Source organism: Sabethes cyaneus, chromosome 1, assembly GCF_943734655.1.
Source record: "Sabethes cyaneus chromosome 1, idSabCyanKW18_F2, whole genome shotgun sequence".
Classification (NCBI taxonomy): Eukaryota; Metazoa; Arthropoda; class Insecta; order Diptera; family Culicidae; genus Sabethes; species Sabethes cyaneus.
This window is the reverse complement of record NC_071353.1, coordinates 165,002,536-165,022,622: the sequence shown is the minus strand read 5'-3', so window position 1 is coordinate 165,022,622 and position 20,087 is coordinate 165,002,536. Positions and strand designations below refer to the sequence as shown.

The 20,087-nt window shown below is 42.5% G+C and overlaps 1 protein-coding gene across 2 annotated transcripts in view; it reads left to right on the top strand.

The window, feature by feature from the left end:
• Window positions 1-20,087, top strand: part of LOC128745091 (protein retinal degeneration B) — a 93,566-nt gene extending 73,479 nt beyond the window's left edge. For both annotated transcript variants that reach the window (XM_053842079.1, XM_053842087.1), the window contains exons 5-9: window positions 5,511-5,543; window positions 5,677-5,752; window positions 6,147-8,344; window positions 8,403-9,445; window positions 18,178-20,087. In XM_053842079.1, coding sequence (XP_053698054.1) covers window positions 5,511-5,543; window positions 5,677-5,752; window positions 6,147-8,344; window positions 8,403-8,591 — 2,496 coding nt within the window. In that variant the 3' untranslated portion in view covers window positions 8,592-9,445; window positions 18,178-20,087. The remainder of the gene's footprint in view (window positions 1-5,510; window positions 5,544-5,676; window positions 5,753-6,146; window positions 8,345-8,402; window positions 9,446-18,177) is intronic.

Sequence of the window (20,087 nt, the reverse complement as noted above, 5' to 3'; positions counted from 1 at the left end):
GGACAAGTAGTGCAGGAAAAGAACGGGAAAATTAGATAAGGAGAGAGTCAGAAGTCCTTGCGGACTATGTTGTAACTCATGAAAAATTTTCAAAATATTGTCACTCCTTAAACCAATTTGCTATACGTAAGGCAAAAATACAGCACAGAAAAAAGTGGGGGATAGCCTGGGAATAAAGCAGTGCCTTGAATCACTTTACATTGCATTATTGCATAGCTGATTTTTCCGATTCGCTTCGCAACCAAACTCGGCCGAGGGATCTGTACAAAGAACCCCAGTTTTGATTTTGAAGGAACGCGGACAAGTTGTATCTACATACGTAGTCCTACATCAAGCCCACCTTTATGCTTCTAGTTACGGTTCATAACTGCTTTAGGATTTACTTGTTACTTTCATAGATTAGAATTTGTAACATTTACTACACTTGAGCGGTAGGAACATTTTCCATGAGGTTAGAAGCATAGAAGGGGAAAGAGCAGACAATTAGGTAAGGAAGATTGAAGCAACGTCTATTAAGCTTGTTACAGTGCTTCTTTACCAAGGTATAATGAGACTCATCTTTCCTTTTAACAGATACAGAGGACTACGTCTTACATCAAAATTGGAATAACCATACATATCAAGCTCTGTCAAAAATTAACCAATCACATGCAAGCACGCTTTTGCTTTCCAAAACCGTGACGGCAGATTTTAGAAAAAAGTGACAACGTCTCCACGTCTACCATGCCAAAGATTATTGGTTTCAATCAAAGCTAGAACCATTTGATGTCCTGAAAGTAAACAATGTTGTTAAAGTGTAAGATCACCCCTTTTCTTCAACCGATTTTATCTTTAAAGATTGAACTTAGGATTGAAGTTGTCCTGAAAATGAACCGTCATAAAATCGAATAGTCAGAGAACCGTTGTCTTGCATGAAAACAGGGCTGAAGAGGTATTTATCAGGACTTCAACCGATCCTTTTGACGTAGGACTACGTCTTCCAGGAAGGTAGCTGGTATAGGGGGTAATTCCAAAAGATCGAAAAATGCGAGCATCACGAAAAATGAAAGATTTTGAGCCCTAATAGTTTAGCGGTTTCTGGATCGATTTTAAATATTTTACGCCAATTGATCGGAAAATCTTCTACGCATCCACACCAATAATGAAACCTATTGATTTCAAAGTACGTACTATTGAAAAATTGAAAATAATGAAGCATTGTCCAATTGGAAACCCTCGCTTCATTATTGGTTGGAAGATTCTTTACGATGATATAAACCTGTACCAATTTGATATCGGTGCTTGGGATAAAATAAGTGTCAAAGTTCCCTCGTCTCAACAAGATTTCCTAGCACCGTGATTATACCTAGACCATTTTAATGTCATTGCTTGGAAAATACGCCAGAAAGAGTGACAAAGCCCTCTCGTGCCAACAAAATTTCTTTCAAACGCGATTAAACCTAGTCCAATTTGATGTCTGTGTTAGGGAAGTGCGCCAGAAAAAATGACTAATGTCCATTGTCTCAACAGATTGCTAATTCTTTACGGCGAGTCTTGTAAACCTAGGCGAATTTGATATATGTGTTGGAAAAGTGCGCTAGAGCTGTAGTGTTCGGTTATAATTTAATTGTGTATGGATGCGCAAGTTTGCGTTGCATTGGAAGTGTAATGAAAAGATGTGCTGTTGATAAAATGGATTTGAATTGGTAAAATCCCTTTAACGTGGCGGAACGATTGGTAATAAAAACAATCGTTAATTTCTGTAAGGTAGCAGGAAAGCAATAGTTTGTGTTCTTGATTTTGTTTAATTGTTTCCAAATGCACATAGGAATGACTATAGAATATATTGAAGATCGGACGTATACAATGTTAGTAACTTGATCAATGTTACATTCAACGCATTTGGTATGTATATATGCTGTATATAGCATGTATACAGAAAGAAGCGAATGATTACATGCATGGATACATGCTACTATCACTACAAAGAGACTTTAGGTAGTCCTGCGTCACCTACATATGCTGTCGTGTCTTGTACACAATCCCTCTGATTTTTTTTCTACCGCAGTCACACCACCGCGCACTCAAATTCACACTGTCTGTTTAGTGGTGGAATTCGAACGCTATGCATAATGCCACTAGCAGCTTGCTCAGTCATGCCTCCGTTTTGAACGGTAGAACGAATGCATTTTAAACCTTTTTAACATTTTCCTTTCGATCAAGTTGCCTTTACCGTTGGGAGCAGCGAATGACTGCAAAATAGTTAAATGATTGGTAGTCACCACGTTATCGAACAGCAACCGCGCTATCGTATGATTCAGTACTACAAAAAACCAACCATTACATGTGCATGGAAAAAATTGGTCGAATTCCGTCTAATAGAAACGAATATTTTGCTTGCTTCGAACCGACTACGGGATCGTCGTTGTCGTCAGCAGCCTAGAGCCGGGCTGGCTCGTGCTGTTTCAAGCAGTCGTCTCTATTTAACTCGATCTTGGGCCATTCGTCGCAAGTTTCCCAGTCGTCTCAAAAGTCATAAATCACTTTCGACTTGGTCAAGCCATCTTGCATGTTGAGTCTTCGTGTTTCCGGTGCCGGTGGGACCGTTGTCGTTGTTCTGTCGTTCGGCATCCTTACGACGTGCCCGGCCCACCGTAGCCTACCGACTTTCGTCAGATGTAGATGGGGGTCTCTGGGATTCTCAAGCAGTGAAAGTATGTCGTGATTCATATACTTCTACCCTGATGAAAATCATGCCTCTCGTTTCGATACTCGCTGATCGGAACACCGCCTCAAGAGTGACGTTGAACAGCACACTGGATAAGCTGTCACCTTGTCCCAACCCTCGACGAGTTTCGAAGGGACTCGAGTGTGTCCCGGAGACGTGCGAAGCACATCGCTCGTTTCAATATAGCTCTGCTTAGTCGGGTCAGTTTATCCGGCAAACCGGTTTCGTGCATTATGTACCATAGCTGGTCGCGATGGACTGTATCGTATGTTGCTTTGAAATCAATAAAGATGTGATCCGAGGACACGATGTATCCTCAACATTTCTGCAAGATCTGTCGGATGGAAAAAATCTGGTCGGTAGTTGCGCGAGCTCCCATGAAGTCCACCTGATAAATTACAATGTACAATTACAATGAATAATGCAGTTATTACAATTGCCTGTTTTTTTGCTACAATGCCATGATGGGTAAAATTACCGATATTTACTGATAGTTATCAGTAACGTACTGAAACTACTGACAGTTATCAGTAACGATTTTTAACGATCCCTAGCTTGTAGGGCATTTTCGGAATATAATATTCTTTTGCCGGTCGGAATCATTACACGCACTGGCGACAACCCTACTAGCACGGTTGTTACAAAGTAGTTGTGGTAGACGAATTATGACTAATTTCAGTCGTAATCCGGTTGCTACAACTAAATGGACCTAAAGTGTGCTACTTGGGGAGGGTCTTCGAACATCAAAATATCAATGTGTCCCAGCGGACCACTAAACACAGCTTCTGGTGAATCAGTTTCTGAAAATGTAAACAACACTTTAATGAGCGCTATCTAAATGGATTCGCACAATAAACAGTAGCACCAATTGCCGCTTGTAATGTTTTTGCATTTTTACACTAGTTTATGTAGTGTTTTTTAGAAACATAATGCAAATATGATCGCTACTTACCTGCTTCACGTTTTCGCGAACAAAAATTAATCAATAGTTGATGAAAACAATGCTGTTTATTAAAAAAATGTTTAGGCCATTCTCAGCCGACCTGAATAACAAAACAAACAAAATGGCGTTTTTTGCACCACACTGTAAAAAATAATTATTTTCGACATTAGATTTCATTCACACAGTGAAAATATATATCTAATTTATATCGTTAAGCATACGAAATTACTGTTTGGTAATATTTTTTCCAATAGTATGCTGCGTTTTTATTTAATAATGCATTTTGGTTTGAAATGAGCGGTGAATGGAGCTGAGCGCGACCTTATGGCACGCGGTTTTTTTACGCGAATTTCGGAATTTATGCGGTTTTTTCACGCGGGACATATCCTTCGCGTAAAAAGCGACTTGAGTGTATTTTCACTACTGTGACTGTTATGCGTTTATGTGTAATATGGGACTAACATAGCTTGATTTTTTTTTCAAAACTTTGGGAACAAACATAACTTTTTTGTTTGAAATATTGAAAGAACAGTGAATTTAAAGATGAATAATATTTTTTTTTGAAACGATGATTCTACAATTGATGGAGGGACGGTAAGGGAAAGTAATGAAGAAGGATTTTTTAGGGAATGAAGGGGAAAGAGTGGAAAGGAAGGGGGGGGGGAGGGGTAACAGGTAGCTATGCTTAACAAGTTGTCATTGTGACTCCTATCTTTTGTCCAATGCTGAAAAGTGCATGGGTCGAATCTATGAGCTATAATCAGGGATTATAACCGGATTTGAACCCACAACAGCCCAACCCATGTCGCTATGGTTAATAAGGGGGGTTGTGCAGACTTCTTTTGTCCAGCGCCTCTATGGTTCAAAGGTACAAGGGTACCAGCGAGCCACACGCCCTGGCAGGTGTTGTGGGTTCAAATCCGGTTATAATCTCTGATTATAGCTTGGTTCGACCCATGCACTTTCCAGCATTGGACAAAAGATAAGAGTCACAACGACAACTTGTTAAGCATAGCTACCTATTACCCCCCCCTTCCTTTCCACTCTTTCCCCATCATTCTCTAAAAAATCCTTCTTCATTACTTTCCCTTACCGTCCCTTCATCAATTGTAGAATCATCGTTTCAAAAAAAAATATTAATATATGCCTGACCGCATTTCAAGGCCATGACTAAAATCACGAGTTTGGTCAATTAAAGATGATTCCCAGGTTTATCTCAAAAGTGATGAAAAGTCAGATGGGACTGTTATGCATTTATGGGCAGTGTGCTGACAATTCAAAATGAAAAATAAATAACAATCACGTTGCTATCCGTTGCTATAGTTATGTTTCTAACACGCATGCATGCTATGATTAGAATAGTGACTTTCGTGTAGAATTGGGATGCTAGGGATGTCAATAAGCTCAAATAAATGTCTTCAAATGACTCAAATGAGGCAAATGAAATTTATTGTTTTTAACTCCATTTTACCTTTCAATTTTCAGGTTTAAATTTTTACTTTAATTTTTCATGTTCTATTATTTTAATGCTGTTTTTTTGTATTGGGTTTCTCAGATCACTCAGTTCACTATAATTTTTTTGTTTGTTTTATTAAAAAAATTAACATCTGGAAATCGAAATGACTTGTTCGCAAGCTTGACAGATCAAAACAATCTCCATTAAATATTTAAACCTGACTACTGGTCGGTTGCATCACTTTGTTGTGCCTATTTTTATCTTAAGTACTAATTTTTTATGAAGTGAAGTACCTACACCTTCTTTGTTTGTTTTTGCTCTCTCTCTCTCTTTTCGGTATTCTATCTACTACTCGACAACAACAACAAAAACAACAACCCCCCCTCCAAACAAACACAACACAGACCGCCAATAATCACAAAGCCTTTCCGAAGAGTGTAAGTTTTTAGTTTTATGTATTCTTTTCTTTTTTGTGTCTTTTCTTACTTAGTAAACAGGGTGTAGGGTGTAGTATTAACTTTAGCTTGAAATGGAATGAATTAGCTAATTGTTGCTTCACTGTTCCGACAGGTTGCCAACTGGCGCATGGAAAAACTGGAAGTGGACTCCAAATCCGGCTCCGAGGAAGAATTTTTCGACTGCTTAGGTAAAACCACCTTTCAAGTTCGCAGTTTTGTTTGATGTACTTTTATTTATTCTTGCTTGCTATGTACTTTTTAAAAACTAACTTTATTACGTATCTAATCTAGTTTAGTGAGTAAAACTTTATTCTGGTTTTTTTCTTCTTCAAACTTTTGTTTCATTTACCGTTTATGCACGTCTTTTTTAACACAATCCACCTACCTACCGTGTGTACGTGTTTATAATGTTAATTGCATGCGCCTCAAAAACTATCTTTCGTTGGAACACACAAAAACACACGTAACAACTGCCTTACTATCAAAAAGCACGTGGTATGTTACTAATTATTTGTTCTTTTTTCTGGGTTTTGAACTTAAAATTTGCGATAATAATTGTAACTAACTTTCCTCCTCTCACAGGTGATCTCGGAGAGCAAGCGTCGCTTGCCAAGTGGAGCTCGCTGGAACTGTTGCCCGAGGAGGACGACAGCCCACCGGTGGGTAGCGGTCGTAATGACGATGATTCGATCTTCAGTCACAGCTACCTGCAGCGTGTGGCATCGGAACGCGGCAGCCGCCGCCCGACACTGGGAGCAACGTCCAGTATAGATCGTAGCGACTCCCCACCTGGTTCTCCGGGACTTCCATCCTGTCCGACGACCGTGCTGCTACTGGTCATGCACGCCGGTAGCGTGCTGGACGCTAACTCCGACATGACGGCAAAGAAATCGGACGTCACCACCTTTCGGGGGGCGTTCGAGTCGGTCATGCGACAGCACTATCCGTCGCTGGTGGGTCACGTGGCGATCCGGCTGGTTCCGTGTCCGTCCGTGTGCTGCGATGCGCTTGGTATTCTGACCAGCTTGAGCCCGTACTCGTTCGATGCGTCACCGGCGTCCACCGCCGACATTCCCAACCTGACCGATATTCCGATCGGAGCGATCCCCATGCTGACAACGTGCTCGCCTGAATTTCAGGACGCGGTCAATCGATCGATCGGTACTGCTAACGTGGTTTACGGGGAGTTCCTGAAGAGTGACGAAGGAAAGGGATTCAGCGGACAAGTGGCGCTGATTGGAGATTCGATGGGAAGTGTACTGGCTCATGATGCACTCTGTAGAGTGAATGTGAGACACGGAAGCGAAGCTTCCGGTTTGGATCATGTTGTGGATTTTCCGGAGGTGAATGATTTGGATGCCAGCAAACTGTTGACACCGCCTTCGCCACGGCGAAGATCGTCTTCGACGAGTGACATTCGATCGCCGCGGTTCGACTTTGAAGTCGGAGACTTCTTCATGTTTGGCAGTCCACTGGCGATTATTCTGGCCGCACGAAGACTAAGCGATAGCCGGTATGGTACGCACAAACCTACCTGTACTCAAATTTACAATCTGTTCCATCCAACGGATCCGACGGCTTCGCGGCTGGAACCCTTGCTGAGCGCTCGCTTCTCGATACTGCTTCCGGTGAATGTGCCACGCTATGCCAAGTATCCGCTGGGGAATGGCCAACCATATCATCTGCTCGAACTCATCCAATCAAGTCCACAGATATTCAGCGGTGGTCCACAGGGGAGACGCCTGTCGGATACCTCGATCCAGAGCGCCACTTCCGGAATGATCGATAACGTACCGCTGTCGACCATCACCCAACTGCAGCAGCGCTGGTGGGGCGCCAAACGGCTCGATTACGCTCTCTACTGTCCGGATGGGTTGAGTAATTTCCCGGCGCACGCCCTTCCGCATTTGTTCCACGCCAGCTACTGGGAATCGAGCGACGTGATCGCTTTTATCCTCCGGCAGATCGGACGCTTCGATAGTCTAACCTTGGTTGGACCGGACGACAAGGACGTTTCGTCGTTCCGGCCTGCTCAACCGCGGGAAAAGTGGAACAAAAAGCGAACCTCGGTTAAGCTGAAAAACGTCACCGCAAACCACCGAGCCAACGACGTGATTGTGAAGGATGGTGAACCGCAGAAACTGGTTGCACGTTTTATGTACGGTCCGCTGGACATGATCACGCTGGCCGGCGAAAAGGTGGACATCCACGTGATGAAGGATCCCCCCGGGGGAGAGTGGAACTTCCTGGCGACCGAAACTACGGACAAAACCGGAAGAATCTCCTATATTCTACCGGAGGAACGGACTCTTGGCTACGGGATTTATCCGGTGAAAATGGTTGTGCGAGGTGATCACACCTCGGTCGATTTCTACATGGCCGTCGTTCCACCGCGGACCGAATGTGTTGTGTTCAGTATAGATGGGTCGTTTACGGCTTCGGTTTCGGTGACCGGTAAGGATCCGAAGGTACGCGCCGGTGCCGTAGACGTTTGTCGCCACTGGCAGGAGTTGGGCTATCTGCTGATCTACATCACCGGCCGGCCGGACATGCAACAGCAGCGAGTGCTTAGCTGGCTCAGCCAGCATAACTTCCCGCACGGTTTGGTATCGTTTGCCGATGGCTTGTCTACCGATCCGCTCGGCCACAAGGCTGCCTATCTGAACACGCTGATCCAAAGCCACGGTGTGGTGGTCCACCTAGCCTACGGCAGCAGTAAGGATATCAGCGTCTACACCAGCATCGGTCTGAAACCGAAGCAGATTTTTATCGTTGGCAAAGTATGTTTCTTTTTTTCCTGCCCTAAAATCTAAATTAAAGTATTTCTTCCTTAAACAGGTAAGCAAAAAACTGCAATCACTGGCAACACCCCTCACCGAGGGTTACGCGTCCCACCTAAGTTCCTTGATCGCTCCGGGAGGATCCCGACCGGCGCAGGGCAATGCCCGCATGGTTATCCCACGCGGCTGTTTCAACTTACCGGGCCAGCATCAGTCCATTCGCCGGCGAAGGTTTGTTCCGAGTTAACTCTAGTGATCGCTTGCCCGCCCGCCCTTATGGTTCCGCCGTTTCTGAACCCTCCGGAACAGATGATGGCAACCACCACCACCACCACCAAACCACAAATCAAAAGTTCGTGTGTGTCCTCGCTTTGTCGTTCAGTCACAGTCACCATTGTGTGAATGTTCTCGTTCATATTACGGTAGTAGGAAGAAATGCACCTCAATTCCAGTAGTTCCGTAGCACACAAACTCTGCCTTAGTAGTGCCGGCAGAAAACACGTTCCCGCAACACCTGTCTAGTGCGTGTGTGTGTGTATCTGTGATGTTTGTGTGTAATGTTGCTCCCATAAACAGTAGTAGCAATCCCGATCCGATTCACCCCACAAAAAAAAACACAGATAGATTTGCACCACCCGCGTTTTGTTTGATGTTGAATGAAAACCAAACCAAACCAGCCGAAACCTACCCCGAAAAATGGTAGATTTTCGTAGAATCGATGATGCCGCAATAGAACACACACACACACACACACACTGTTTTCACAATTTCCTTACCACATTTACATCACCACCAGCAACGAAGCGGGACTGGCCTCACCGGCGCGCAGTGGATTCTTGAAACGAAAAACATATCTACACTAGGAAGGAAGGAACAGGAGAACAGGAAACACATTGTGGCAATAACGACGAACTCTATGGAATATTACACTACAATCTCATAACAAAGCAAAAAAAAAAAACAGCTTATCCGCTACTGCTGCTGCTGGCCTCGTGCGAATGCGGCATCAACATCCTTGTAGTTGTTCTTGGAGGATGTACAAATCACGCGTACTCATCCGAAAAACCAGTGGGAAAGGAAGCGATTGGATTCTGTCACTTGGTAAGTGTTTCATATTTGTTGCGTAGAGCTTGTCTCCTTCACTAACTATTGACTTATAAAATAAGTAACCGTGAGGTGACAATATGGGCTGGATGGGATAGTTGATCTTCAAATCAAATGAGCAATCAACTCAACAATTGATAAACTGATTGTTTCGTGCGTAATATTTTATGTAGTGCCTTCCGGATGAAACGTTGAAAGAAACTATTGCAGTTAAATGCCCGTCAAAGCAGTTTTAGTGTAACTCTTAAAAAATCTGAAAAGAATTGGAGGCACTGACTTCGTTCCAATTTAGATTCCGCAACACACCACTATTAGCCTGGGGATGATTGCTCCTTAGAGCAAAAAAGAGGACAGCAATATTTGCACTATTTGCACTGCAGTTACGCTCGATGTTTTGCTCGTGCTGCCAGCTCCAGCCCAAAGCAAAGAAGTTGGACTTCGTGTCCGCTGGTTATAGTAAGTCGTTCCGGCATCTACAACATCCTCCCCCTTGCTGAAGAAAAGCGTGACAGTCGAATGAAAGCCTGATTCCGGTTGCCTGACGGTGCTGTGTGACCGTAAAGTGCAGCAGATGCTGAAAAGGAAGCCCGAGAGCAAGTTAGGCCTCAGAACCTCACGAGACGGGACGGGATCGTAATCGCCCTAGGAGGTTCGTTTTGGTCATAATCAGTGTGGTGGAATGCAAGAATTTCCATGAAAATGGCTTGAAAAATATTTCGCCCCTTGACCAGTGTGTTGATTCCCAGCAGTCCACAACGGTCAGCCTAAAGTAGCGAATGGTTGGGGTTTTTCCACGATAGAGAACTAAGAGCGAAACGGTGGAACCTCGAACCTGGTATGTACTGCTTCAATCCGGTTATTCCAAATTTCGGTATAGCGGTTCTATGTTATGATATCGATCAGAAGGGTCTCCAGAATGGAGCGGACAAGTGAGGAGTACAATGATCGCAAGCCATATAGGCCAGTGAAGTGTACGGTAATCCTCATATAAAGCCAAGGTTCCTATTAACGTATATCGCCTCCAAAATTTATTTATTTATTTATTTGCAGTCAATCGTGTGTAGACCGTGATACAAGCTTAACCTAATGTTATCAATCGATTACATATTCTATTTATGTTTGCTCGTTTCTACTAGTTTTCTGCTAGTTTTCTGTTGTTATTGACTTGAATTACTTATTGTCCTAAAATATTGCTTCAATTTGGTTTTTTAAATTGTGAAGTCAATAAAATTACAATGTTGGTTGTGTAGCACCATCATTTGATTTATGGGCCCGAATTTAGCATAATTAGTTCGATAATGATCCGTGGTAAATAGTGTACGAACACGTAAATTTCTAGTAGGTGCGTAAAAATTTAATTTAGATAAGAGTTCGGCAGAGTCAATACGTTGTGAGACTATGTCATTAACAAATGAGACCATTGCAAATTCACGACGCGCCTTTAATGTTTCGATATTTATAAGCTTGCAGCGGTCGTCATATGACGGAAGAGGAAGGCTCGTCCATTTTAAATTACGGAGTGCGTACAACAAGAATTGTTTTTGTATTGATTCTATTCTATTTATGTGTGCATTGGCAAACGGAGACCATACCACGCTACAGTACTCAAGAATTGAACGAACGTAGTAAATGTAAAGTGTTTTTAATGTGTATGGGTCTCGAAAATTAAAGCTAAAGCGTTTTATGAAAGAGAGCATGTTGCTTGCTTTACAAATAATTGTATTATAGTGATCTATAAACGTTAATTTTGAGTCTAGAATAACTCCCAAATCTCTAATTCGTTCACAATTTTCTATCATTTGATCTCCAAGGGAGATGTTGGTTATAGGCGTATTTCGTTTCATACTGAATTTAATGTGGTATGATGTATAAATAGTGATGTTTAAAGGGCGAGTTGGATTGTTGTAATTACCGCGCAAGCACACTGTTGGACGCCGCCTACAAGGTACTCTCCCAACCTTTATATCTTCGATTATCACCATTTACAAAGGAGTTCGTGGGCCAATATCAAGTGGGATGCATGGGAGCCCGTGCCGGGAATACGGAATTGCCGAAATGTGGCGAATACAACGTGTCCACGCATTATTTATTCATCGACTTCAAATCGGCGTATGACACGATCGATCGAGATCAGCTATGGCAGATTATGCACTACTACGGATTTCCGGATAAACTAACGCGATTGATCAAGGCGACGATGGATCGAGTAATGTGTGTTGTTCGAGTATCAGGGGCAGTCTCGAGTCCCTTTGAATCTCGAAGAGGGTTACGGCTTTCATGTTTGCTGTTCAACATCGCTTGGTAGGGTGTGATAAGAAGAGCGACGATAGACACGAGTGACACGATATTCACGAAGCCCGTCCAGCTTCTTGGCTTCGCTGACGACGTTGACATTATTACACGTACCTTTGAAAGGATGGCCGAAACGTACATCAGACTGAGCTGAAGCCAAACGAATTGGACATGTCATTAATGTATCGAAAAAAAAAAATACATGAAAGGAAGAGGTTCTAGAGAAGTCAATGCTGACCTCCCTCCCCGGATTCATTTAGACGGCGATGAAATCGAGGTGATAGAAGAGTTCGTGTATCTGGTCTCACTACAAAGACGCATTATGGCAGGAAATCGTGCCTACTTTGGACTCCGTAGGACGCTGCTATCGAACAAAATTCGCCACCGCACGAAGTTAACAATCTACTAGACGCTGTTTAGACCAGTAGTCCTTTACGGCCATGAGGCATGGACTATGCTCGTGGAGGACCAACGCGCCCTTAGTGTTTTCGAGCGGAAGGTGTTGCGCACCATCTACGGCGGAGTGCAGATGGAAGACGGAACGTGGAGGAGGCGAACGAACCATGAATTGCATCAGCTGCTTAGGGAACCACCCATCGCTCACATCGCAAAAATCGGTCGCCTGCGATGGGCTGGGCACGTCCTGAGGATGTCGGACGACAGCCCGGTTAAAAAAGTTCTCAATAATGATCTGACTGGAACGAGATGGCGGGGCGCGCAGCGAGCAATATGGATCGATCAAGTGGAAGGCGACTTGCAGACCCTACGTAGACTACGTGGCTGGCGAATTGCGGCCAAGGAGCGGGTGGAATGGAGACGACTTCTTCGTATACCAGAGGAAACTACGGCCTGGAAGCTGGAACTGATTAATTTAATCTCCTATCATATATATGGTTTCCGACGCATTGATTTGTAAGCCAATCCTCTTAGACTCTGTTTTTAGCCCGACGATTGCCTCCGCCGTCTCAAGGTTTATTGTAATATTGTCGAGGTAGTCTGCGAAGGCTAGAAGTTGGTTACTCTTGCCGAAGATCGTTCCTTTCATTTCGACTCCCGCTCGCTGGATCATAGTTTTAATAGCGATGTTAAATAATATGCAGGACAGTCCATCCCCCTGGCGCAACCCTCTGCGCGATTCGAAAGAACTCAAGTGTTTCCGAAACACGCACGTAACACATCATTCGCTCCAAGGTAGCTTTGATCAACCGCGTCAGTTTGTCTGGAAAACCGCTTACGGACATTATCTGCCATAGTTGTTCTTCCAAGATTTCTGGAGGATTTGTTGGAGAGTAAAAATTTGACGCGTAGTAGCACGGGCACCCATGATGTTCGCCTACGAATTCTCTTGCTATTGAGGATAGACAACGTAACAAAATCTGGGAAAGCACCTTGTAGGAGCCATTGACCAGCGTAATCCAGCGGCAATTCTAGCAATCAAGCCGATCGCCCTTTTTGTAGATGAGACAAACCATACCTTCCATCCGCACCAGTAGTAGTTTCTCCTCATCCAAATCCTTAAAATTATCAACTGAAGTGCCTGCCATTGCTAATGGTTCCTCGCCAACTTTGCTAGAGTTTGCTAGCACTGGTCATGGAAATTTCGTCCACGTGCTGGCTTATAGTTTGGAGAAGTCCGGACTGCTGCTTGAGTTGACGCTGACGATTTTTTATCAAACTACTAATTTAAAGATTCCCATTAGGTATACTTACTTAAGGCCCAGAAACAATGCATACAGATTTTATTACATTGCGGAAATTTAACAGTTTTCAATGGATTTTCAGTCAAATTGCCGCAACGTAATAAAATCCGTATACATTGTGTCTGGCTGGGCCTTTACTTAGTTGGCCTTACGTCTTATGAAAAGAATTGCATAACGTAATTTCTTTGTCTAATTTGGTCCAAGGCAGCTATAGATATGGGCTGCCGGTGTTCACCAGATCTCGCTCCACCTGGTCCTGCCACCTCGCTCGCTGTGCCTCTCTTCGGCTGGCTCCTTGCAGATTCGATGCGAAAACTACTTTGCAGGATAGTTGTCCGGCATTCTAGCAACATGTTTTGCCCAACGTATCCGTCTAGCTTTGGTTACTTTCTAAATACTGGAATCGCCGTAGAGACGAGCGAGTTCGTGGTTCATTCTTCGTCCCACCAAAAGTGGTTTTTAGCACCCTCTTCTAGCAGTGTCCACGTTTCCTACCAGAGGGCGTACTGGTCTAATTAGCGTTTCGTACAATGTGCAATTTGTACAGAGGAGGCTCAGTTTGTTCGACCGCAAGTGTTTGTAGAGTCCATAGTAGGCTCGATTTCCGCTGAGAATACACCTTTTATTCTCAATGCTCGATGCTCAAGGGGTTCTGTAGCCGCAAAGTTACCGAGTCTGCTTTGACAAGTGAGTAGTCGTGGTTTCGAATCCTTAGTAGAATCAAGCCATTCCATGTCAAATGACTTTAGCATGGGTTTATTCTCAGGCTCCTTATTTACCCTTCCTTCACGCTGAATTCTATATTTACCCACTAAAGCCTCTTGACAGTACAAAAGTCCCTCCTATGGTTAAGTGTACTGGTCAGAGGAACGAATAAGTCCTCGCCAGAGACGGTTATAATATGGGATAGTGCTGGCAGCGAGGAATAAGAGGGTAAAGTAGATCCAGCGTTGAAGGAAGGGTAAACCCCAATACACACAAGCACGCATAAAATTTAATAAGCATAAATCACGAGCTCGTCAATTACCAGCCTTAAACTCATCCCGCCGCTTTAGTCTGGTGTACTGATCTTCCACCGCCTTAAAAGTTCTGCCGACAACATCCACGTCGTGTCAAAGCAGATAAATCAACTGGATTTATTGAAACTCGTGCCCCGCATTTCGATCACCGCTCGTCTCATAACCAGGGCTTCGACCGATCCTTTTTTTCTACCGCAGCCGCACCAACGTACATTCAAGTTCACATCGTCCGTTTAGTGGTGGAATACGAACGCTATGCATAACACAACTGGCAGTTTGCTCAGTCAAACGCCGATTGAACGCAGTAGAACGAATGCGCTCTAAAGCTTTTTAACATTTTCGTTTCGATCAAGTTGCCTTTACCGTTTGGAGCAGCGAATGACTGCAAAACAGTCAAATGACTGGCAGTCACCACGCTAACGAAAAGCTACCCCACTAACGTATGATTCAGTACTACAAAAAAACAATCACTACATGCGCATGGAAGAAGTCGGTCGGACTCCGTCCAATACAAACGAACATTTTGCTTGCGCCGGACCGACGTCCGGGTGACAAACTATTACTGTGAGCAGCCGGTTTGGAGACAAAAAGAGAAATGAAAAAATACTTCATCTTATGCTTCTAGTCAGTTTGCAGTTCAGATTCTTCATATGAACATCATATGAATATGACAGTATTCCAGTACCGAGTGCTACTAGATGCAATGACAACAGACAGACAAACCGGTAATGGGAAGTATTTCATCAGGTTTCGATGGCTAAACTGATAAAGATTGTTGATAACCTGAAAGTGTGTGGCGGCGTGAAAAATGTGAACACACGTGTAATGTGGAATGCTTTTGAAGTTATAAAAAACCCACTACTGTCAATAGTAAATAAATCGCTAGAACAAGGGGAGTTTCCTAGTGCGTGGAAAACATCACTAGTTGTACCGCTTCCGAAAGTTTCCAACTTGAAAAATCCCGCAGATCGACGACCGACAAAGATGTTACCATTATACGAGAAGGTATTGGAAGTAGTCGTGAAAGAACAATTAGATGATGTTTTGCACGATAATAAATACTGCTTAACGAACAATCCGACTTCCGAAAGAAGTACTCATGTGAAACATCACTTAATATATTGCGTTACAAATGGAAACAATCATTAGAGGAAAAAAGGTTATTTTGGCTGTGTTCTTGGATCTGAAGCGAGCATTTGAAACCATTGATAACTGATAAGAGTGCTAAGGAAAATTGGACACTTGTGTTAGTTTTCAAAATAAAGAACGGTCTTACACCAAACTACCTAACGGAAAACGTGAGATATGGCTCAGACGTACATTCGTATTACACAAGGAGCGCGCCTGATATTCGTCTGTCAAGATACACAATGCAATGGCGTCAACGCAAAATTCGTTGTTCTTTAAAGCCTTTAATAATTTACCTGGAAGACTAAAGACAGAAACAAACCTGACGACGCTCAAGCGAGAATGTTTAAAATTGATAAAAGCAGGTCGTTCAACGTAATATTTTAGGCAGATACGCATGAAAACCTACGAGGGTGGCTGTGACGGGGCATGGCGTTAGATGCTTCCTAATCGGTTCACGTCCCGCTAGGTGCGTGCCTAAATGGAGGATATTGTGTACAAATAAGCATGAGATGAGAATTTGAGCGCAAATGATAAAGAAACGGGATTTCAAAATATCCAAGAGATAAATCGTCCCTCCCACTCCAAAGAGGCGTATGGAGTGAAGGCAGGACCAAGAGGTCAAGGGCCATCACAAGGACAGTTAGAAAAAAAAAATAATATCGACAAATCATGTCTCATGGTTTCGGAGTTATTCCGGTGTTCCTTGGGGAACCGCATTATTATTGATTATTTTAATAAATCATCGACTGTGCTCATATCAGCTACTTTGTTGCAATTACAAGTTATGGTGCGCGCCATGCTTCCATGAAGGGACATTTGGACATCAGTAAAGTATGTCATGTCGTTTATCGAAAAACATCAGCACTTCACAAAATAGCGACTGGCGATCATCTCAGGTCTCACGGAGGCCATATGGCCGCTTCCGGACCCGGGGAGATTTTCTTCTCTGATCCAAGCACGGTACGGATTTCGAAATAACTTGTCCAGGACATGGAATCGGCCACAATTGATGTAATTGATGAGGTTGTGACGTTTCACTGTATTTTAAAGCCAGTTTTATTTGCTTATCATAAAAGCAAAGCCGTGGGCTTAAACCGTCACTAGGCATTACCCTTCTTTATCGACAGACTTCGCAGCCGGCTGTTAGAGTACAGGAACATTACGGTGCCAGTGTAACGATCCCACTGACTCTATCTTTCTAACAAGCACCGCCTAGCCGCGATTCAAACATACGACGATTGGCTTGTTAGACCAGCAAGCTAAATGGTCTCGTTTTTCTTCTGGATTCTAAGCTCACATTTCACCTACATCACGTCGCCTTTATATTGTAGGCCACACATTCGCTTGGTTTCTTGGACCGCTGGGCTTGCTTAGGCTCCTTAGTTCGTCCATTATTGGAAACTTGCAACTTGGTTTGGTTTCCCCACCAGATATCTTGGAACTTGCGGAGTGAACGTATCAAAAATAGACTCGAGCGACTTATACCGCGCCATCTTTCTTAACTTGCCACCGTATCTTGATCATTGCAATCTAGTCATTGCAATTTTTATAGCAAAACTGGTAAATGGGGATATTGACATAAGCGAATCATGAGAAAGGGAAAAGTCGCTAACCTCCTTGGTAGGTCGAAATAAGCAAAAAGAGTTGCGTTTCTTTTGCATTCAGACTGATAGAAGCTGTAGAAGTCGAATTTGTCTCAGATTTTCTTGCCAAATAAAAAAAACCAAAATTTAATTCATAACTCTCCAATGGAATGCATATTGGTCCTGAAAAGGACCGCCTTAACCATTGCACTGGCGCCAGAGGACAGGATGTGCTGACTAAGCTGCGTCGCCATGAACCTCCGGGTCTGCCTGTTCGTTGTCCTCGCAGGTTCCAGTCAACAAGAGCTCTTCTGCAGATCTTATTTACTCCTCGGCTCAAGCTATGTCTGATCCACTTCCACTGACGTTTTCGAATTGCTGTTGCTATTGGCCGCTGATGATATATCGACGATGGAGTTCCTCGTTGGATATCCAACTGTCAGACCGCCAGCCACGAATGATATATCGCAAGCAGTGACCTCGCCTGCCACCCAGTAGATTCAGACTCAGTCCGGATGATATCTTGTGTTCGTCAGTATTCGGCCAACGCGGAACTCGCTGCTCGACAAGAGTCAGTATATTCAATGTTTCAATTTAATGTCCGTTGAATCACCGACCATCGGGAATGGTCCTCCTTTTCGGAAGATCTCAATTTTCAATTTTGAAATTAGACCCTAATATGTTGTCGAAAGACTAGACGCAGTCCAACATCAACACGGGCCATAATTCTAAATTGAAGTTTAAGTTTAATCATCTCTAGAATTTTAACATAGCTTGCTTCGACCACAGTTTTTACACCATCAATGCTTGTTTAGTCCAATTGGTACAAGCGTTTGTGTTGCTCACCTAGCAACCACTGTATTATCTGTATAGGGTTTCGAAATTACTCAATCTTCAACAAAACACTTGAAGATGTCTACAATTAATTCAAAGAAAAAAATTGAATTCGTTATGATTTGTGTAATAACTTTGTTCTCGAATTTTTTTGTTCCTTCTCTCGACAGGTACCTGGCTCAAAGAAGACTGTCTGTTACGAATAACGTAAGAACCTGAGAAGATGAATTCAGAAGAAGAAAAAGTAATCGTTCAATGCAAACTATTAACAAAGTGAGAAAAAAAAGAAGTAAATCCAAAGCAAGTATAAGAAGAACGAAGAAACAAATCTCGTTGTAATAACTGCAAGCATTAGTGCAAAACCTTGTTGACTCGTTACTTTGTGTGTACGTGTACGTGTCTGTTTGTGTGTAAACTGTGTACTATCTGTACCTAGAATATTATTGTAAGCACTAGAAGAAGCCAACAAATGAAGAAAAAACCGGAAGAGAGTTCAAAACGGGAGCAGAAATTACGAGGTAAATTTTGGCTAACAACTAACTGAACCCCCTCCTCCTTCCCTGATGATCCCATTCCCATATGTCCGCCGCATGCCAGTTGATAACCACCTGAACCACCATACTACACTACACAATTCAATTGGATGTTGCTACCTATTACCTAGTGATCATTTGTAGAAAAGGCAAAAAATTGTAACAAAAAAAACATCCACTATTTACGCAAACAGTAAGTGTTAGTGTTCGATGGCAGAAACATGAACAAGTAAGAAAAAAAAAACAAAATCATAAATACACAGTGTTAGTAGCCAAAGCTAGTAGGAAGATTAGAGGAGTAAAGATCAAGTGCAAGAAATTCTAAATATTTGTTATTGTTTAGTATGTAAAGAAAAACTAGTGGTGGGTTAAACCTACCGACAGTTATTAACTGAATCTGAATAGTAGAAAAATGCAGTATCAATCTAGTTTATTTAAAATGATTTTTTTTTTAATTTTCTTGTATAGAACCGGTGTTTGATCAATTTTTAGTTAAAACTTTGGGTGATATTTATTCCGATACTCACGAGATTATCAAAGAAACAAATCGAATTTATTCTCACGGTGATTAGTTGCATAGTTGTTGTTGGGTTAACTAGAAAAAAATCACTCCACATTATACTTTGTGCGGGTGACGGGACGTTTTGGAATCTCACTCACTGAAAGCAAATATTCCCGAAAGCTTGATCATGACACTGGAACACACTATGTTTATTATAGTTAAGTCAAACAAAACAGCATCAATAGCACCTAAGAAGAACACACTATCACGCAGCTAACTTATTATGCATCATGCAGAATGGACAATCCTCCTTGCGGCGTAGGCTCGAATTCGTGTGTCGAACGAAAAACGAAACAGCGTTGTTACGGAATTTCAGAGTGTTTAACAAATGAATGTAACAAAAAATCGACGAACAAGTCGCAAGAAACCAAACCATTAAAGAGCAAAATTCGATGTTTAAATAACTATTTTAGAGCGTATGCTGCTGAATAACAAAACAAAAACGATAAAGCTACTTTTCTTGTTGCAAGAAAAGAAAAAAACAAAATCAAATGTTGGTAAAACTGAAAAAGCAACCGTGGCAAACCCAAAAATATATCTCGTGTGATGTTGTTTCTCCTCAAAGGTAGCGCAAATAAAAGTGATCTCTTTTTTTAAAAGCAAAACAAAAAAAACCAAAACACAGTGATCTAATTTGGCTAAATTTAGGAAGCTAAAAAGCAAAACAAAACAAAAAAAGTCTGCGAACTTACTACTGCTATCAGCAAGGAGAATCTCAATTGGAACAAATTAAAAAAAAAAAAAGAAACAAAATGCAAGCCACCACATCAACCGATTGGCGGTGCAAACTGAATGGCTGTTCTAAAGTTTTATTTTTGGATGCAAGTTCTGAGCAAAACAAAAGAAGAAGAAAAAAACAAAACAAGATGAGATAAAAATTATGTATTTCCTATTTAATTCTTCGACACAGAGAAGCAAAACCGAATGTATCAAATATAATAATTGTTGAGAAATAAGCAAAAAAGAAATAAATTTAAAACAAATG